The 21,527-nt window shown below is 38.3% G+C and overlaps 2 protein-coding genes across 8 annotated transcripts; one reads left to right on the forward strand and one right to left on the reverse strand.

Moving 5' to 3' along the window:
- Window positions 1-624: 624 nt before the first annotated feature.
- DNAAF1 (dynein axonemal assembly factor 1) lies at window positions 625-14,246 on the reverse strand (the record flags this gene model as incomplete). The annotated part of the gene is made up of 13 exons (XM_084533533.1): window positions 625-1,241; window positions 1,536-1,905; window positions 3,631-3,699; window positions 6,396-6,505; window positions 7,119-7,379; window positions 8,314-8,528; window positions 9,122-9,243; window positions 9,511-9,677; window positions 10,416-10,637; window positions 11,549-11,640; window positions 13,156-13,291; window positions 13,783-13,914; window positions 14,111-14,246. The coding sequence occupies 13 exons, from the start codon at window positions 14,244-14,246 to the stop codon at window positions 1,144-1,146; spliced, it is 2,130 nt and encodes a 709-aa protein (XP_084389659.1). The 3' UTR covers window positions 625-1,143.
- HSDL1 (hydroxysteroid dehydrogenase like 1) lies at window positions 9,593-20,914 on the forward strand. Of its 7 annotated transcripts, none has more exons than XM_084533553.1 (6): window positions 14,965-15,003; window positions 15,271-15,385; window positions 15,717-15,949; window positions 16,612-17,057; window positions 19,065-19,292; window positions 19,997-20,914. In XM_084533553.1, the coding sequence occupies exons 3-6, from the start codon at window positions 15,730-15,732 to the stop codon at window positions 20,096-20,098; spliced, it is 996 nt and encodes a 331-aa protein (XP_084389679.1). In that variant the 5' UTR covers window positions 14,965-15,003; window positions 15,271-15,385; window positions 15,717-15,729; the 3' UTR covers window positions 20,099-20,914. The 7 variants fall into 7 exon arrangements, with proteins under 7 accessions (XP_084389684.1, XP_084389683.1, XP_084389682.1 ...); XM_084533554.1 differs by having other exon boundaries at window positions 14,972-14,997; XM_084533558.1 differs by lacking the exons at window positions 14,965-15,003; window positions 15,271-15,385 and adding an exon at window positions 9,593-9,710.
- Window positions 20,915-21,527: the final 613 nt, after the last annotated feature.

Below are 21,527 nucleotides of genomic sequence, written 5' to 3' on the forward strand. Positions count from 1 at the left end.
CAAAAATACACAAGGCAATAGCCTCAAAGAAGAGTTTATCCATCCTTCTGTCAGAGAAGGGAAGCAGAAATTTTTGAGGACTGAGATCACAAATTTTGTTGGAATAATTTACAGCTTTATAAAGAGAAGATTTTTATGAAGACATTTTAAGACAAACCTGTTCTCTACTTCAGAAGGGGCAGAAGGAAAGAAAAAAAAGGTGGGCGAGCAAGGAGAAGGAAGCCAGTTCAGGAGTCACTGCTGTCATCTTCCATTTCACTTTGGCACAAAACTGCCATAAAAGAGAAGCTAATGAAAGAGTATTTCTTTGGTCTGCTTATTAATAGCAAAACTGTCTATTACTGACTGGCTGGCTATTTTTATATTTGAAATCCAGATCCTGAGACATGTATCACACAGAAAAATAAGGAAAATGCCAGACATAAGTAGATGCTTCACCACAGATTGCCCTAAAAGGTAAAAACATTTTCCATTCATGGATGCAATTTACACATCTATTTTTGCATAAGCCATTACGTCTATGAATATCAGATTCTTAAAATGTCATTAGAAGCAATCGTGATCTGTCACTGAGGTCTATGTGGTATGACAAATATTTGTGAGCTGATAAAAGTTAAAAATATATCGGGTTACAAGTAGAATCTTTATTTAGTTAAAGTGACAGAAACGTATTACATTATGAATTGAAACTATGTAGGTAATGAAACCATAAGATACAAACATTTCTAGAAAGAGGCAAGGAAAACGAAAGGATGTGGGAGAGGGGAATTTAACCTTAAAACACTAGTGCCCTCATTTTTTGTGGTAGTAAACGCTCCCAGCTGCCCTGAAGAAATGAGGGATTTCCAGCACTTCTGTCAGTGGGAACACAAGGCACTTGCTACCTGCAGGTTACAGAGGGTTATGTGCTGCTTTCATGTTGGCATCACCATATGTTCTGCCCGGAAGGTCGTACATTGGAGGCTGCATTGCCTCTGACTGAAACACTGAAGTCCTCATGGTGAAGGCAATGATTTTTTATACCACAAAGTGTTACGTCAGTTTCAACTGATGGTCCCACTGCTGAACTTTGCATTTGGAGAACAACTCTAAACAGTCAGGCAGGCACAATGTTCCAGGTTTGGTTTGTTTTATTCAAAGTGATTAATCTAATCCCCTCTTACTGTCCTTGTCATCTTGTGGTTCACGAGGACACTCTTTGCCTTCAGCCAGGGTCTGTACTTCTCCATCACTGCCATTCCCTGTTAAAAAGCAAGTGAAAGGCAAGTGAAACTCACTGATAGTCTTTAATACTGGAAAAAGAAATGTAGAGCCCAATTTAAGTGATACAAAACAAGGAATTCTGTGTAAAAAAGAGAGAAGCATTTTAATTCTTAATTTATTAGGCTTCCCACATAAATAAAAGGAAGAGGTGGTTGTTAACTAACACAGTGGATTTTAAAGCTTTTTGACAAGATCTCAACAAATCCTTAATGTTAGTGTATGTAAGCCACCCGCCTTTTACTCTGTGATTAAATGTATTGCTGTAATCTTACCAGGGCAAGCAACTGTAATCTTGCTGTCCCCTTCCCACAGGCTTGGGTCATCTGGTTGATTGCAGGCTGATGACAAGAGTAGCTTATCAGTAGGTTCAGAGATAACCTCTTGTATCAAGGCTTTCTGGGGGTTAGCTTGTTTGTCTTTGGTCTCCAAGTATCTTTCTGAATTAGAGGGCTCCATAAAGAAACGTTCAACAAAGGGTCTTAGGCGCTCATTTTCTTGTGCTCTATGTGTCTTAGACACATTTGAAAAAATTGTTGTTGGAACTTCTACTGAATGCTCAAATGTGGTTTTAGTGTTTTCCTCTAAGGCAGAATCACTGTCGTTTGTCATTTCAGAAATTATTTCAATATTTGGGTGATGTTGCTGTAAAGGCAGAAAATGTAATTGAAAATATATCCTTCTAGATATAACAAATGAAAGATAGGTAACTATCTCCTAAATCTGTACAATTGTCATCCTGGATGTGCTTTTCTCCCCAAATGTATGGAAGATCTGCTTCACACCCACAGCTCTTCTCCTTTGCAGATTGATCTTAGGTTAACTGCATGGCAGACATAAACCATGAGCTGACCATGAACTACTAACAGTTCAAAAAAGAAAAAAAGGGAATATTTCAGCAATTCAGCAATGTGTAGCCTCTAATACTTTTTTTTTTTTTGATCATTTTATCAAAATGAGTACAAACACATTTAAAAAAATGACAGCCATCATAATTGTGTAGACTAGATCAGAGTAGTCTGGCTCTTTGATTTACAACTTACTGGTTAGTTTCGATCCAACCTGAAAACAAATTTATTTTTATATCAGACAAAATAAAAACAAAGCCCCAGTTTCCCGAAACCTCATGCCTCAAGAGCAAGCCACTGACAAGGGCAAGAGGATTCATGGGCTCAGATGTATTATTTTACCTTTGTCACAGCAGGAATTTAACCTCGACTCTTCCACTGCTCAAGAAATGTCCTTAACTAGGAGGCTACAGGAATTCAAGGCTGCATTTCTGCTAAAGAACCAATGGTATTTCATATAAAGTGGAAGGTTTGGGCAGTGATGCAACATGATCAAGACCGAGAGGTTGACATTTCACCACTGTGACTGACACGTTCTCATCTTCCAGGATCTCTCACAATATACTGAGTCTTACTAGTGCTGTTTTTAAAATATTACTTAACAGACTCTACCCAGTGTCTAATCTAACATCTAACCTGACTTCATTTAAGAACCGAACACCCTTAGGAGCGTGAGAGTTGCTAACACACGTTCCTTTATTAATCCTCTTTGTTATATTTGTCCTATTCCTTCTCTTATCTTCTAAGTGGAGGATTTGTTGGCCGACGTTTTGCAACATTTTTGTGATGATGTGACAAGATGAGCAAATAAAACCCATGCCTTACACAAATGGACTGTAGGAAAACTTTACAAGTTCCTCCAAGCTGTTGCAAAAATGTGTACTGTATCAGCCTGTCTCCAGCAGGGCAAGAATGAGCAATCAGCAACACTAGAATCAAAGCTGTCCTTTTAATCTCTCTCTCTATTTTTTTCTTCTTTTTCTTTTTCCTCTTTTGTTTCTGTTTATAGTCTTGTCTAGCAGCTTAGTCTGAGCATAGCACGATGCTGTTGGGAGCACGAACCAGTGGGGCTGGAATGCGTTGTATATCAGTAGTATTAAGTGAAGCAGAGGAGTTTTGGTCTCTGTATTTTCAGTTGAAAAGTCTGATTTTATTCAGTAGTAGGCTATTGTGCTATCTACTCAGTCCTTTGCAGCATATTAGTACTAGTAAAGTATATTTTATCAGTAATCTTCATTGAAAAGCTGTATACCACTAAGAAGTTAATTTTATTTAACTGTTGCATTATTTGACCTTAGTTTTTCGTTTTCCTATTTTTACAATGCAAAAATATATATAAAAAAAATCAAATTGAAAGAAGATTTACAAGTGGATATACAAGATCTGATGTAACATCCATTTTAGTTTATAAGTGCAGAACTGATTGTATCTTCCAAGACAGCATTTCACAACTCAGATTGTCCTTATTTCGCAAAACATTCATAAGGGAAGCTTTGTCGCTGGAATTAATTAAGAATCTTACCTTTTGAACAAAGATTTCCTCTTCTGGGGGAAATTCATTTCCATCTATATCTTCTAAATCAGGCAGTTCCTGAAGAGAGTCATAAAACCAGTGGGAAAAGTTAGCTCTAATCAATAAAATATGTCATCCCTATCTCATTGGGAATCAACACGATGCTTTTCCAGATAAGAGGCAACAACTAGAAATACTGGGCTGTCATCTTCTCCAGGATGACATCTTTCTCTGTTAAGCATATGTGGGAAAAGTATAATTCATCTGTCTCCAGAAATACATGTAGCAGATGGGAAGGCAATAACCTTAATGTCATTGGAATGGTCTTTTCTACTCTGCTGTGTGACTAGGAGGTTAAAAACAAAAACAAGAACAAAAACAAAAAGGAAGGAAGGAAAATGGGTAAACAAAATGACACTACAAAGATTTTTAAAGGAGATGTGGTTTATGTCTCTTAGCTGTTTCTTACTCATTCAGTATACTTAATCTCAACTGTAATCCATCTTTATGGGTAACAGCCAAAATAAAATCTGCCGTCTATTTGAAACCATTTATCAGTAAATTCTGATAATCTAAACACAACTAATAAAATAGTGTTTTACTGTGGAAGCCTTGTAATCAAGGAAGTGGAATGGTAAACTTGCAGAGAATTATTTTTCCTCAGACAAGCCCAATAATTTCATGTTTATATTAAAAAAATATTATCTAAGACAAATGTAAGTTACTGACATGAAAGCAAAAATGGGGTGTGGAAATACAAAATTACAAGTAGAATGTAAAACCTCTTCACCAAATTTTTAATGCAGGCTAATACTGGTAAAAGCATCTCCTTTAGGAAGGTGTTTTTAGAGCTCACTGGTTTTGTGTAGCAAGTTGCTTGGCATAGCAGCATCGGGAACATCTAATCTGTACGTTTGGTGTGTGAAGACTATTACAGAATTAAAATCAACAAATAAAATGTGTTTCCTGATGTGGCTGTGGCTAGTGCAGCATGTCCTGAATTCAAATAGTTTTAGAAGAATGTGATGAAAAGTGTACAAATTAAGATTTGCACACCAAGATTAATGAGCAGAATTTGATGTAAATAGGGACATGAAATAGCTGTTAATTTCATTGGTGAAAGTTATCCTGGTTTAGGTACATGGTATGTAGCTCAACCACTGCCAAGGATTATGCACAAAGACCAGTTCTTGCACGTTTGGCTTGTTTCTGCTTGACAGAGGGATGTCATAACCACTGCATTACAAATCCTCCTCCACTCTTCTCCCTTATATTACTACTGAGACCATCTACAGGCGCGAGGATACGAACACTGTGTACAGTGCTGCTTCCAAGCTTCTCACTCACAGCATCTTCTCAGCCATTCCCCACCATGTCAATGCTAGCTGTCTCTGGAAAATCTGCAGTAGCGTAAGTATTGGAGGCTGTTGCCAGCAGCTCTTGCCATTACTAAACATCAGTTGGAGAACAGAGTAGCACAGAACACTGAAATGTGTATTAGTATGCAATTTGTTTAATTTTATCCTTAACTTTATCCTTAGAATATTCGCAGGTCTTAAGTGTTGAAAGAAATCCCATGTACATACATGTATGGTGAAGAGTTCTTTTTATACCATGTTACACAGTGGTGCCATACAGCATGAAGAAGAAAAGTTCCACTGAATCTCTGAGATCTTCACCTCGTGGGGACCTACAGTATTGCTATGTATTTAAAGCTTTTGTTTCAGCCCTGCAAGATCTTTGAAAAATAATATTGTATGTACTTAGAGTTGCTGCCAATTCTCCCCACTGTCCTCGTTAAACTGATTATTAAAAGTAGCTGAACAGGAAGATGCAGCAATGCAATAAGCCCTCTACTAAAGCACTGAGTTGGACCTTCAGTAATAGGGTGGATTTTTTTTTTCCTGGGAAATTAAGGGCATAGATATAACTGACCTTTCTAAAACATTCCAGAAAGAATTTAGTTAACTGTCTCTGTATAAGGGATTAAACAGTATATTAAATGCTCTGGAAAATCATAAGCTCAAAAGTTTGCTGTTGCTAGTTGTGTCATATTCTGACCCTGTTTGTTTAGCAGTAGGGTTGCAATTAGAACATATCAAATAGTATTCCTTTGCACTCATATTGTATTTTTCAGTGGTATTACGCATGCCCTCATGGTTAAATGTTTAAATCATCAGATAGAAATCTCAGAAAATAGATGAATATATTAAAAATGTTAATCACTTAATATATATGTGGAAAATGAAAATTCAGCATTTCTTGAAAATATGCCTGAAAGTTTTATCTTGAAAACTAATTATATTATCTAATATTGCTAGCGAGCATTTACAATAAGTGGCTGGCTATTTCTTCCTTATGCTTTTTCCACAATCATTTACCTTTTCCAATGAATATTTCACTTGAGTTTTACCTAAAGGGACACATTTATTCACTGGATTCTTTTTATTGTGATTTCTATTTTTCAAATAAAAGCCCCCATTAACTCTCTCCACAGAGAAATCACAGAGCTAAAAGGTCAGCTTCAGGTGATCTATGGCCAAAGGACAAACCAGAATTTGGTAGCAGTGGTAAATCCTTTCCACATGCTGGAAAGAATTAATACCCTATAACTTTATTGTTATTTTTCCTTTGTTTCCTTCTACTTTTCCTAATCATGGACCTTTATTATAAGTCTAGCCGTATGCTTTATTCAGCCAGGATGTTACAGGAATTAATTTGGGAGTAGACAATACCCAAATCTTAGTTTTTCAAAATCTGAATCTAATACATACATCAAGACGAAGTTTTTCTGGTGTCTCTGGCTTGATCTGTTTGATTTCAGCATATTCATCCAGTTCAGGAAACACAGCCCTTTCAGCAACTGTATTCTCTCTTGGTAAATCTGAAGAATAAAAAAATAGCTAGTTGCAGAAAACTAACTGCATAAAAGGCTTTGTATGTTGCAACACTGTAGAACCAGATTGCTAGGGATCTGACTACTGTTGCAGAATTCACTGCTGAATCCAGTGCTTTATCTATCCGTCATAACCTTTGTCTCCCTTAAAATTTATAAATTAATATTTGCACTTTTTAATACTATATTCCATACATCTACAAAAGAAAAGCATTCTTCCATGTGTGAAGGCACAGAACTGCTTCTTGTGTTACATCCAGCTTTTGCTGCCAGACAGAACACACAGTTTGTGGGAGCACGGGAAGCCTGTAAGCTATACTGTGCTGTCACTAAACCTAGCATGTTTGAGAAGTGGAATTCCACCTTTACATGTCAGAAGCTGCAAGCTGGACACTCAGATTTGTTTTTTGTTCTTGTATTAAAAGAATATTTTATCCAGAATTACTTGCTTTTCAACTCACTGCTATGGAAATTTAACGGGACATTTTCAGCTATGAATTAGCAGTTTTGAATCACAGCTGAGGGGAGCTACACTGAGACAGAGTTTGGCGTATTGTCTGTACTTCCACACTTTGGTTTCATTCTTTGCTGGGTACGTTACCAGCTAGCTCCTTGTTGAAGTTTAAGTGTTTGTAAGAACTTGTCTTGCATGAATCCTCTTGAATTCTTGCAGGAATACTTTCAGGTGGGAAGTCTGTGTTATCTCCCCTGTCTGGTATAAGTGTTATCACTTCATCATGAGCATCAAAACTTTCCTTTCTAAATTTCTCAGTCTTCTCTTGAGTTTCTTGCTCTTCTGATAGATCTGATGTCTCTGATGTATTATAATTTCCATCGTTGTTATCTGAATTTGCAGATCCTCCTACAGAAGAAATGAATTCATTTAACCTACTGAGTTAACCTGCCATCACTTATTCTAGATATCCAAACTGTACAAAGCCTTAGTAGCTTATCCCAAAATATGCATCGAAAGCTCCTACTTCGTTTAAGCAGCTATTCAGGATTTGTCAGTCCTCCTAGCAGTGCAGCAATGTTTTCCCATCTCAACTCCCCAGCATCTATAGTTCCCCAGCAAAATCTCATCTAGAGAACACACTGTAGTAAATAATTGTTTGGTATCTATAGTTAACCTTTAGGGGACTCACAAGTGACTATATTTAAATAGATGCTTGAGTATTTTGACGGATCAATTGCCAAAGTTATCCTCTACTTTATGCAATCTACTGCATTGCTGGAAAAGTTTTACTTGCTAGTCAACTGTTTGACTTCAGAGCCTGTGAAAAGCCAAAACACACCACACAAAGACTCTTCTGCACTGTAGCACTTCTTTGTTATTGGCTTCAGTCTTGTTTATCCTAAAACATGCATACTGTTCTAGAAAAGGCTAGGCTGGGGATTACTATTGCTCAGGACTTTACGACATCTTGAATACTGTGACAGAAGAATTTCTGGCATAAAAAAGAGCAGTAAGTCAGGGCGTAAATACGTGCTGGAACCACTACTGCCCTGATTAGCACCTGATTGTTCTGGTGTAGAGCACAACAGCTTGAAAAGCTGAGACAGAACGTGGTTTGCTATTGTTTTGTTTATTTTATCAGCAGTTAGAAAGGTGATGATTGCTTAAAAGCTTGCTGGTTAATCTAAAATGCAGTAAGATAAATAAAGTAGTTAGTATGGGAAAAGAAAATTTGTAAGTACATTTCAAAAATTGTTTCTGAATGCTTGGGAACTATTAATGTATTGTAAACATTCAAATCAAAGCAGACACAAACTTTTCCAAAATATTAACCACAAACCTTCTAGGGTGGCTGTTGTGTCTTCGTTTTCACATTTTGCACCTGTGTCTCTTTCTTCCATATTCTTCTGTCTTTTCTTTTCCTCTGCTTTTTGTCTGATTGCTGCTAAAGCATCAATGCTATCTTGGATTTTTTTTCTCTCTCTGGTTTCCCATTTTTCCCTTTCTGCTTTCTCAGCTTCAAGCCCTCCAACAGCCCAGGCTTCTGCACAGGCTCTAATGAAAACAAAAGAGCTCACTGCAATATAGTCATAAATGTTATTTCTCTAACAAAAGAGAAGTTTGAAATAATTCACAGCAGCATAAAGTATCGTCAACAGAAACAAACAAACAAAAAAACACAACAAACCATCAGATAGCAATACCAATCCCTTATGCAACAGAGCTGCACATCTATCTTATCTTGCATGTGGAACTGCAACAAAAGAAACAAAGATATCCAAATGCCAGTGATTACAACACCAAAGATCCATCAGGACTGCTGATCGTGGCTCTGCTTTCCCTGACACCTGTTCAGTTTCTGTTGAAATCAAGATTTGCTTCTGTGGCCTACGGACTTTGCATAAAACAATTCTGGTCAATAATTAATTATCTTGTGGGAAAAAAAAAAAAAAAAAAAAAAAAAGGCTTAGTTTCTTTTAAGTATGTAGACCTCTGTAGTGTAATTCTATTGTAATGAAAGTTACCCACCCTCAATAAATTTTCCCAGTCAATCTTCCTTTCCTTGCATGACAGTATTGCTAAAAACTGGATGTAAGATCATTAGTATTTGTGACTTGCTGCTGTGTAAAGATGTCTCTGTTTCTTACCTATCCTTTGGGAAAACTGGTCTGTCATCCAGATATGTTAGCTGTTTCAGTCGAACAGTAAGCGTTTTTCTATAATTGGTGATTTTCTTGATCACTTGGTTTCCCATTAAATTCAGCACACGCTAGAGAAACAAGGGAAACAAATTCCAAAGTTCAGTTTTAAAAAAATAACAAAAATACACACAACAACTTGGATATGCAGTTTCCCTATCATTTCAAAAATCAGTGGTAAATAAAACATCCTGGTTGTTACAGGCAATCTACTAAAAATTAATCACGTTTAATAACATTTTACACCAGCAGCCATTATGCACTGGACTACCTGACAAAGCTTTTTAATAGTATTCACCCATACACATGATACAAACCCTCAGCTGGATTCAGCTTACCAAATTAGGCATTGCCTCCAGAACAGTTATAATATTTGGATCACTTAAGTTGTTGTGGGAAAGGTCGAGAACAGAAATACTTGGGCATTCTTGCAAGTGCTGTATGTCTTCCACTGTTTCTAACTTGTTGTGAGCAATCTGCAGAGTGTTCAGGACTTTCAGACAAGCTGTCAGACAAGAACAGTGCAATGAAAGGAAAGGTAAGAGTCACTGCTTCACGGTGATTTTCTAGAGCAAGTAGAATACTGCACTTTCAACATTATTGTTTATATTGAATTCTGTATTTGTTGTTCTGCTTATATGTGCTTTTTGGCTATGCCTCCACAGATCCTTTCTTCACCTCGAGAAATAGTTGTTTGTTTTAAGGATGGTTGGTTGTTTTCAATTCACCTTTTGAACTAGTCAGTTACACAAAAGCAAGAGCTTCTGTTTCAAATTACCCTTAATGTACACAAATGATAATATAGAGGATTTTTTTCTTTAATTTTCTGCTGAAGATGGAATAAATCCTTTCAACAGACATAAAAGATTTGGTAATCATGTCTGCAACTGCCAGCACATCCTAACTGTAAAGTAAATAGTGAAAACTGGATCGTCAGCCTCTCTGCAAAACAGCTCAGTACTGAGATGGTATTATGAAGTGAGGAAATACTATATTGTTCTGGGTATCTGCATTTAAGTAGTTATTATATGTCTTCTCATCTATTTAAACTGCATAACACATAGGTTTGACTTCAATGGAAACCTTGTGGACTTTGGTATTGGATAGTGTGCAACATTTTAACACGATTTAAAAAAAAAATCTTAAATCTACTGCCGCTAATAGTAACTGTCAAAGCTTAGCTGCTTATAATTTAAATATTAGCTCCTTATAAATTAAAATATCTTGCACCAACAGTTCTTACAGAGATTCTCAATGGTCTTGACATAGTTGTTACTGATGTTGAGGGAATCCAGCTTTTCTAAGGATTCGAGATTTTCAATTCTGTTAATTAAATTGAGTTGCAAATAGAGGCAGCGCAACTCTGTCAGAGTCTCCAAATTCTCTATTTTTCTTAAGCCATTGCATTCCAGCCATAAACACCTCAATCCAGTATACTCTTCAAGGTTCTCCAGTCGGTCAAATCCTGCAGAGAAAGATATTTCAAAATGAAATTGTATTGGCTAAAACTAAGTCTTTGGAAAAATACATTTATTTAATATATTTAAACCAGAGCTGCTAAAACAGTCTCTGAGCTGTTATATTCAAATTGATGGCAATATATCTGCTGATTCAATTGGTCCATAAAGGAAGAAAATGTACCTACAAGGTACCTGTTTTGGTCTGTACCTTGCGCAACCCTCTAGATTCTCAATAAATAATGAGAAAATAGTAAACACAAGGCCAAATGTAGAAGGTAGGTCTAGCATGCTGTATTTATTTAAAACATTCTTTATGCTATCATGAATAATCAGGATTTGGACTCGATGATCCTTATGGGTTCCTTCCAACTCGGAATATTCTATGATCTAGCCGTATAAAGCAAAAAACCTGCTTAAAGATCAGAACTGGATGATCCATGTTCATTCTAGCAACTGCTCTTTCTTTCAGTAGTATTTTAGAACACGCAGTTTGTTTACTGTTTGTTTTCTTCCTGACCATTTTTATGTCTCAAAAGCTAATTAAAAACTTCTTTATGCAAGCATATTTAAAAAGAAAAAATGCATATATTTTCTTCTGAATGCAACCTAGACCAGCACGTTAATATATAATTTTTTCAGAGGCTTCTGTTTTGAAAAAATGGTCTTTCTTGACTCCTATTGATCCTTTGAATGAGTCCCCAAAATGAATTAAGTCTACATGTATAATCAGTTCACTTATCCACCTTCATATTGAATTATTTTGTTTCTAAATTACATTGTTTTATCAAATTAAATTATGTTTGTAATTTAAAAGAATGTTTTATACCTTACCTCAGTTAGCCATAAACTAGATATTAGAATATGCTAGAAAACTATTTAAGAATGATAAATCTATACACTCTTGTCCACACCTTACCTTTATAATGCAAGTAAAGTATATCATTTAAGGATGGGGTCAAGTACAATTTCTGCTGCTTACAAATGTCTCGCAGAATCTTTTTTGTCATTCTAAAATAAAAATAGGAAGCAGAAATGAACAAAATGTATTTCAGTGCACATTCTGAAATCTCTGTTTTTTAAACACATTCTAATGCAACATAGTTAATGGCTCTTTTATGCAAGAATAATAGCTACAGCTTTCAGGACTATACTCAGAGCAAAAAAGCTGTTGATTTTTTTTAGTGTCTTTCCATTTCTGCCTGTCAGAAGTATGTTACCAGGTTCTTTCTATTTCTACTATAAAAAAAGAAAGTAGGTAGGGAATCTTCCTGAAAAAAAGCAGTATGATTTTTGTTAGATTCTGGTTCCTTCCTCTCCTATTTTCTTTTCTCCACTCTTTGCTGTTATATGACCCCAGATTATTTTCCATTTCTCAATCTCATATTAATGAAATTAACGTTGCATTTGTGGCCATAAATATTTATCGGACTAAGTCTTACAACCGTAAGATTTTCTTGGCAAGAAAATATTTTCAAAATGGACAAGAAAAAAATAAAAAAGAATAAAAGCAGTGAAGGTGTACCTTTTTTTTTTTTTAATTTAATTTATTTTCTTTTAAATATTGTTGCTTACCACACTGAAATTCTTGATACTGCTGAGGAACCAAAACTCTAATACAGTCATCTAACTAGTCAATTGAGTTCTTGGGGCAATATAAAATATGATTGTCAGCCAGTTACTGCTCCATAAATCTTGGTATAAACTTTAAACCAAACCTCTAAATATGTACCATTTTCTTGCATTGTGAGCCCAGGAACATTATTGAATGCTATGTAGTTGCAATGTATTACACTGACTTTCATTGTGCTATTTACAGTAGCACTTAATCAAATGATCAGCATTCTCAGGCAATTATAGGATCATAAAATGTATTCCATAAGAACACTAATTATCTTATGTGCAATTGTTGCTCTCTGACATCATTCTTCATAAAAATTTAATTTTGAAGCATGGTAACCTGATTAGCCAGTGATGATGAAGTTTTCTATGTCTGCAGAGTCTGATCTACTTCCTGATAATTCAGAGAGAGTCTTTCCCTTGGCTTTAAAGAACTGTAACTGTCTCCTACAGAACAAGCATGTTAAACAGAACAGGCATGTTCAGGTATCTGAATTCCCTCTGCTAAAAATTATCTTGACAACTATTTATATTTACATTGAGATGAATATATTTACATTGAGATGAATTAATACAATGCACTGTCTGAATTCATATTGAGAAGTGGTCAAATCTGACAAAAGACCCCCAGAAGAGTTTGCACAATTTTTTTCGGATCCATTAAATAGATTACATCATGTATTTAAAAGGCAGTTTGCTACTGCAGCCATAAAAAAAAAAAAAACACAAAACAGTACAGATACTAGCAATACCAACAATTCCTGATTTATCAATTAGTCTCAAGTTCATCTTCAAAGAAATCATTCTCCTGAGGTAAGATTAATATGTAAAATAGTGAAACTCTATTGACTTCAATGATGCCATGATTTAAAATTAAAAAAAAAAAATCACTAACCAATATATTACCTTACACAGCCCCCCTTTTCTTCTGTCCTTTGACTGAATGAACTGGTTACTGACTTGTGATCACCATCTGATTTTTGTTCATTCTGTTGATCTGCTCTGGACATACAGTTGAAGGCTTTCTCTTGAGTTTTAACATCTTTATTGTAAGTAAAAAAAAAAAAAAAAAAAAAAAGTTGCAGTTCAAGAATATAAGTTGGGGAAAAAGTGTCATGTTTCCAATTACTTCAGAGAAATACCAAAGAACACTTGAATGTGAATTTCAAGAAAAGATGTTTTCTAACCACAACATTTGATGACCTTTTTGATGGAGGGAGGCTTAATTTTCTATAGAACAAAAGCAGTAAAACAACTAGTAGCAAAATAAAATGTTAAAGTATTGCATCTGTTTAAATCTGGAAGTGAGGTAGTACCCACTATTCTTAAGAAAGATTATTGCTATGTACAATGATAATAAAGTACTGGCACCAGTGCTCTTATGGTCTTAGACATCTACAGAATATTACATTTAATTTACAATAATTTGAGTTTAAGATGACTGCTAAATTTGCATATAAAGAGACCATGATAGTGGGCTTATCTGAGTCATGGTAAACACTGTTTTTTTTTGTCTAGCTCCCACAAAGTTACCTTTTTGTACTCTTTCAAGGGTGTCTCCAGTGCTATACTCATTCAAATTGTCTTTAGACTGTGTTTGAGTAATTGCATTTCCAATAGTCTTTTCAGATTCTTGCTCTTCACCATCTAGTTGTGCTAGTAGTCCTGACAGTGAAAGAGACAGTGCAAACAAAATGATTGTACCAGGTCATTTACATATAGCTGTAATTAAAACTTCTAGAGGTCAGGCTAGATGTATGACTACAATACAAAAGGTATACCTCCAGAAAAAGAAAATTAAAGAAACTGGAAAAAAAAAAATCCCTAAATTTACCCTAGCAAGCCAAGTGGAAGAGCTGACCTGTGCTGACAGCATTTCCTTCATGTTCTGTGTGGGTCAAGTCGTGCCCCGTGCTGTTTGGGGGCTCTCCCACCACACCTTGGGCAATGACCTCCCCTCCGAGGCCTGCGTCCAAGTCTCCATTTTGTGCTTGCATTTTATGAGATGTGATTTAGACAAAATCAACTCAAGTCGGTGTTTGACTTAAAATCCAACTGCCAGACAAGCTAATGGCTTTAGCAGGAGAACCTGTTGCAGAAAAAAGACAGGACAAGATTATCCAGCCTGCCCTGTGGCAACCTCTCACTGTGGAGAACCTGAAAGGTGTGGGGGGGGGGAACACGCAACACATCCTGCCCATTGCAGATCTCCCTCAGAGCAGTGAAGAACACAGTGAAGACCCCAAAAGTGGAGCAAGTCGCTTTTTTCCTCTCACGGCTGGCAGCGCAAGGGTGCAGGGATGCTGCTCCTCCACCACACTGCATTCCGCTGCCTGCCAGCGAGCTGTCACCTGGCGAGAACTGCGGGTGCTGTTACACTTCACCCCCAATGTCCCTGAGGTCCGAGAAGACCCCAAATTACCCCCCCCCCCCGCTTCCCTTTACCTGACCCCAAAGCCCGGCTTGGGGTTCCGGGCCGGGGATTCGAACCGGCGACCCTTGGGGTCCGCTGAGGAACGGGCGGCCGCGCGCTCCCCGCCCCAACTGCCTCTGTCGCCATGGCGACGCCGCGCAGGCCCACACGGCCCCGCGGCCTGAGCCCGGTAATGGCGGCGGGGGCGCCTGAGGGAGAGGCCGGGCGAGAGGCGGCCCCTGAGGGAGGCGGCCCCTGAGGGAGGCGGCCCCTGAGGGAGGCGGCCCCGGCGAGCAGGCCGCGGTCTGGGGGTTGGTTTCCCTCCGATGCAGCCCGTTAGGGTCGGGAGGGGAGCGTGGGGGTCCGGGGTGCTGCGGGGGGGAGCGCGGTGCGTGTGTGGGTACAGCGGTGGTAGGCTGAGGGTGCGTGGTTTAAAGTGTATTTAACTGCTGAAAGCGTCGTGAGGTGCGTGAAAGGCCACGAAAGGCTCCTGAGGCGTTTGGGAGGCTGGAGGAGGAGGGAAGGGCCCTCAGCCTGGCTGGCTGTGCTGGAGGGAGCTTGTTGCCGTGTGCTGAGCCCTCCCCTGCTGCTTATCCCCACTTTCATAGGTGATTTTAGGCGTCCAAAGGCAGTTTTTGCACGTTGAGCTTCCCTTTTCTGCTTGGGCTTGGATTGTGTTGTTCACAGGATTGTAGACCCATGTCTTTACAGCCCAACGGATGAGTAAGTAAGCCCTTGAGCATAGGCTAAACAGCTGCTGTTGATGTCCTCCATGGAAACTTTGTTATATTCTCATACCTACACAATTTGGTGCTATTTTAATTACCAAAGTTTTTGTTTGCTTTTCTGGAACGTACCGCAGATAGATTCCTAAAGATGCACTGCTTCTATTGTTTCTAGCGTTGCATCACTTTTAGTGGAAATATGTTGAAAGACATTTTCCAGTTGCCACTCCCTGATGTAGCATGTAACTGAAGCTGCCAAATCTCAAAGGTTTGAACAGTTTATGTGGCTGAAAAGATTATAATTGCCTGCTTTTTCTTGTTTTCCTTAGGCTTTTGATCACCATGGCTGCAGTGGATTGTTTCTATCTCCTGTACAGAGAGATCAGTCGTTCTTGCAGCTCTTATGTAGAGGCTCTGGCTTTAATTGGAGCTTGGTACACAGTCAGGAAGTGCATGACTCTTGCTTTCAACACCTACAGCATCCTCAGGCTTCACGTTGTTCCAAAGCTGGTTGGTGAGATTGATCTTGTCAAGCAGTATGGAAGATGGGCAGTGGTCACTGGTAAGAGACTGAAGCAGCGTATTTGCTTGTGCTTGTATAATGTGTTGTATCAGTCCTGTAAAAACTTGCTGGCGTACATCACTGGGTGAGCCTTGTGGCACAAGCTGGGGCCTGTATTGACTGGGGTTGGTGAATACAAGTTAATTTGCTTGAGCAGTGATACTGTAGTCAGTCACGGACAGCAATACTTGTATGGTGTCTTAGTAAATTCAGGTCCTCAGTGTGTTGACTGACTGCTGAAAAATAATCCCAGAACAACTTTTCCCAGAAATTTTAAGCTCTACCCCAGGCCTGTGTAAGGGGGCATGAGACTCCATAAGCAACCTTAGAGAGAGGTGCAGCCGACGTATTATTTTTGCTATGGGATTTTCACATGTGCTCAAGTTCTTCAGTAAGGTTTAAGTCATGCACCTCAGACATCCTCTCATAAAGGTTCTACTCCAAGCTCTCTGCTATTATCACAGAAATAAGAAACTTATGTGAGGTGCCATTGCAGAAGGTTGCTACTGACTATCTTTAGTGTTACGGTTTTGAGATCAGCATATTCAGTGCCACGTCATGTTCAGAGAAGGGAATAAAGCTGCAATTAAAACAACTGTCGAAATAGAAGACTGCACCTGTTCTGATTTTCACACTGCTGTTCTATTTTCTATTAATAACAGGTAGCACCGATGGTATCGGGAAGGCGTATGCTGAAGAACTGGCGAAACGTGGTGTCAACATCATCTTAATCAGCCGAAGCAAGGAGAAGCTGCAGGCTGTATCTCGAAGCATATCTGAAACATACAAAGTGGAAACAGATTTCATAGTAGCTGACTTCAGTAAGGGGCGTGAGGCTTACCAAGCCATTAAGGAGGGCCTGAAAGACAGAGAAATTGGGATCTTGGTGAATAATGTAGGACTGTTTTACACCTACCCAGACTATTTCACTAACCTGTCTGAGGATATGCTGTGGGACATGATCAACATAAATATTGCTTCTGCTAACATGATGGTGCACATTGTGCTGCCAGGCATGGTAGAGAAGAAAAGAGGTGCAATTGTGAATGTCTCGTCTGCATCCTGCTGTCAGCCCACACCAATGTTAACAATCTATGGAGCCTCTAAAGTAAGTTAGGTTGTGGTATTTGATGGTATGCACTGAAAAGTAAAAGCATTATAGGTGGTTTTTTAACATGTTCAGCAAAGATATCAAAACACTTGAAAGTTTTCTAGGGATTTGTTCATGTTTCACGTATTATGCTACACTTTTTTTCCTCCCCATTAATGGGCTTTGAGACAAGGTCTGCTACGTGGATTATGTGTGAACTGCAGCATAAGGGTACTCCTAGGAGAAGTGTCATCTTCCTCAGAGGAATGATGTTCAAACCAATAGTGGCAATTCTATGACCCATTGAAAGGCGGAGGAATTTCTTTTCTGTAGCTGAAAAGTGTGCAGGGACATCTCATGGTACTTGCAGGCTGGTTATTTGGTAGCAAGAGGTATTACAGTTGTGCACAAGCGGTCACTGCAACAAGAGCTGTGGCAAAAAAACAAACAAACAAACAAAAAAAAAACATGGTGCTTCAGCAAACACCAAGGGGCTAGGTGGAGCAGAGGGCTTTTTACACCTCTGTCCTGTACCACACTTAGAAGCAGAAAGAACTTCCCCATAATTTTTCTTCCTCAGGAGATCCTGACATTGCTGAATTGGATGGGATAACTAGATGATGCTGAAGTTACCCCTGAAGTGTGCAGGGATGCAGATTTGTGCTGGATAATTTGCTGCTTAATCCCAATGAGAAGCAACCGAGAAAGTAGAAGGATCTCTTCCAGACACGGTTGTCTAAACCCAAAGTGTTGATTGCTTCTGGCTGTTGGTTGCTGCCCTCTGCTGGAGCCTAACCTCCACACAGCCTTGTTCCAGGATAGCTCTTGCAAGTCATTCCTTCTGCCTGGAGCAAAACCAACTATATTACTCCAAAGTATAGCTCCTTGTAGGTTGTCTTCAGTGTGGAAACTGGTTCAAGATTCCTGTTGCAGAGCATCTGTCTCTTGGTTATGCTAAGTGTATGTAGAACTGCACTCTGAGCTGTATCAGTGAAATGGCCTGAATGAAAAAGAACAGAATGAAACCAAAGGTCTACTAAAACTTCTTGCTTTAAGCAACGTAATTAATCCAGATCCTAGATGAGCAATCCAGTTTAAAGCGTGGTCTCTGGTTTGGCACGAAAGTGGGAACAAGGTGTTCTGGCATCTTAAGCTTCCTTGTGCACTAACAGCATGGAGTGTTAGAGTAGTTGGTGTGCTTGGGTTTGGCTTTGTTTGTTTTCCTAAAGCAGGTGTAAGAGCATCAGTAGAAGATGCTCTTCCAACAGTTGGTTGGGAACCATGCTTTTGGAAGGTCATTGAGAATTAAAAAAAAATAAATAAATCACTCACAAGCAGAGTCTAAAATGTTCTCTCAGATTTAACTGGCCAGGCAGCACAGCTGCAGCTTCAGCATGGCATCAGGCATTCTCCCGTGATAAGACTAAGTCATGCTCATTTTTCATTCTGATTCCTGTAACTTTGGTTTTCAGGCTTGTGCTTTCTCCTGCGATTTGGTAAAAGTATAATAAGCTAAAGGAGATGATGCAGATGCATATGAACAAATGCATGCTTAATTTTGCACAAGGGAGTTCCAGCAAGTAATTAACTTGTGGTAGATCGATTGAGTGTGTTGTTCACCTGTAAATGTTTTGAAGAATAGGACTTTTTTTTGTCCTTTTGACAGTAGTTAGCTTAGGAGTGTCTTCTTCAGTGCCCTCAGACTGAACAATATAAAAGTTACATAAAACTTCTGTACTTTCTGTATTGGTTTTAGGCAGAAATTCATGGATTGCTAAATTCACATCAGAAAGCTAAGCTGTCACTTTCTTCTGCAAGGTACTGTATTGTTTTAGGTCCCAGCAAACAAAGAGCAGCAAATAGAAATGTTGGTCAAGCTTTAGAAATGTATATTTTATGGTCTCATCTTTTAAAGTTAATGTTCCAAGTATGCTACAACTTTTCTATGGTTTTACTAAAACTTTGCAGTGAAACTTGATTGTAAAAACAAACAACATTGAATGTCTTCTGCTTTTGTCTTCCTAGACCTACTTGGACTATTTCAGTAGAGCGCTATATTATGAATATGCCTCAAAAGGAATTTTTGTTCAGAGCTTAACCCCGTTTGTCATCGCTACAAAAATGGTATCGTGCAGTAGTGTTACATCAAAGAGATCTTTCTTTTTTCCTTCTGCTGAAGAATATGCAAGTCAAGCTATTTCTACCCTTGGGTTATCCAAAAGGACTCCTGGTTACTGGAAGCATTCAATAAAGGTAAGAAAATTCATCCAACTATTTAGTGCTTGTCAGTAGAAAAAAAGCAAGCTGTTTACTTCCTCAAGAGTCCAAACAAAAAACATGGCAGTATTCTGAAAGAGTACAGCATATACCATAAAATTTAAAGGCATTGTGCCATCTTATCTCACTAATTCTGCTTTAAAAAAAAATGCTCAGCCATGCTTGTTTGTAAAATGAGACAGTGAATCCAATTCCTATTTGAAATATGCAACAGAAATGGGAAAGAGACAACATTTTATTCAAAAGCAGGCCACCTTATTGTACTTGCTGCTTGCATGTCATGTGTCAAAACTATTAGCTCTATAGCATCAAGTAGAGAAGAAGGAACTGAAGAAATGTGGATTACTCCAAAGCAAAGACCAGAAAGGGGAGGGATTCTGGCGAGATGTGGAAATGAAAGGAAGTAGACAGCATTGCTATTGAACAAACCAACCGCTTCGATATTTATTTGAAGAACTTAACTATTGTGCTGTATTCACTCCTTCCAAAAGGGCTGAATAAACTTTGGCGGGGGAGGGGAGCGTGGGGTGGAATTTAAGGTTTAGTTGCTCATGTTTGAACAGGTACTGTTGTGCTTCGAGAAATACATCATTAAGAATTTGAGAAAATGTTTAATAGAATTTATCTTAACCAGCTCCTTCCTCTTTTTTTTCTTCTTGTCTCCCTGTTTCTCTTCACAGTTCGCAGTGGGTGAGCGTATACCAGAATGGATCTGGGCGTGGTTTGCACAGTACTTCTTAAGAATAATACGCAAGGAAGCTTTAACGTGCAAACTGAAATAGGAATATCTAGATGTCCAGCATAGATGAGTACTATATTCTGATCAGAGTGCTGCAAAAATCTTACTTGAACCATGTATTTACTGTAATATATCAATACCTTGTTAAACAAGTAGTGTGTAACCTAGACATCAGAAGTCTGGATCCTCCCTGCACCTTGGTGTTAAATAGCTCCTCCTCTGCATTCCTCCAGGACAAAGGGCTGGTCTTGTGGTGGTTAAGCTCAGATCACTTTGTCTTTAAGGTAATTGTATAGGAGTGGGTATAACTGTCATTCTGACAGTAAATCACTGCCTTTTGCATAGTGCTACATAACATCAACTGGTAATGGTGACAGAATTTGAGAATTCTCCAGCTGTGGCAGAAATGGACCCAAAACAAATGATGCTGTCTAAAAAGATGATCCCAGTCAACTGAATTAACTCTCATTAATACACAGTTTTGTGGAACTTTTTTGGTTTTTTAATTGGCAGATATTTGTGTGTTTTAAGTGCAAATGTTGTTGGTTTTGAATGATGTTATTTGAGGTACTTCTCAAAATTGAAATGTATGGAAAGGTCATAGTGAGTTGTTTAAATGACTAAGAAGGTCATACAGAGCTGTAAATGAATTGGAAAATAAGCTTGGTTTTCTTTCTTATTTTAAGCATGAATGATCTGGGTCATGCATCAAGTGTTCCTTCAGCAAGATGAAGTGTGGCTGGAGAATAAAGAATGTAAAACCATATTAGCTAAAGAAAAATAATGAGGAAATAAATGCTTTGATTTAAAAACAGTGGTTGGTTTCCTATGATAATAAAAAACACTTGTTTTGATGCTGTATGACTTCTTATTTATATATTAAAAAAAAAAGTGTGTGTATATATATATTTGTTACAAGTTATCTGGTATTACACTGCTTGTATTTCTTGCAGACTCTAAATCTGAGAGTTGTCCTATCTAAAAGAAGGGTGTGATTTAACACAGAATAATCTAATACTTTTTCCCATCCAGTAATATATTCTCAGCTGAGGTGATTCAGTTTCTAAATAACTAATTTGAAGTTGTGCCATATGAAATCTTGACTAAAACTCTTAAAAATCTTGATTCTTAATACAGTGAAACCAGCCCCCCCCCTTTCATGACGGTGAAAATGCCTAGTATAGCTGCTGGCTTGCAAAGGAAGAAAAATGATAGTTGGTTTACTGTACAACTGCAATTTTTTGTGTCAAGGGGAGCTCTCTCCCTTGACATTTGTTCCTGTTGTGCTCCTGCAACCCAGAGTACTCCTTTCTGGGGGGAAGGAGGGAGAGGAGCTGGCAAGGAGGGATCAGGGCAGGAACTCATTAGTGTGTTTGGTCTGTGTGATCTCTGGTTAGCAGACCACACTCAGCTGGCCCTGACAGCTGTTTGTTTCAAAATTATGCATTAGGTGTGCGTAAGAATGACTTACA

This window comes from Aythya ferina (assembly GCF_964211825.1).
Source record: "Aythya ferina genome assembly, chromosome: 12".
Taxonomy (NCBI): domain Eukaryota; kingdom Metazoa; phylum Chordata; class Aves; order Anseriformes; family Anatidae; genus Aythya; species Aythya ferina.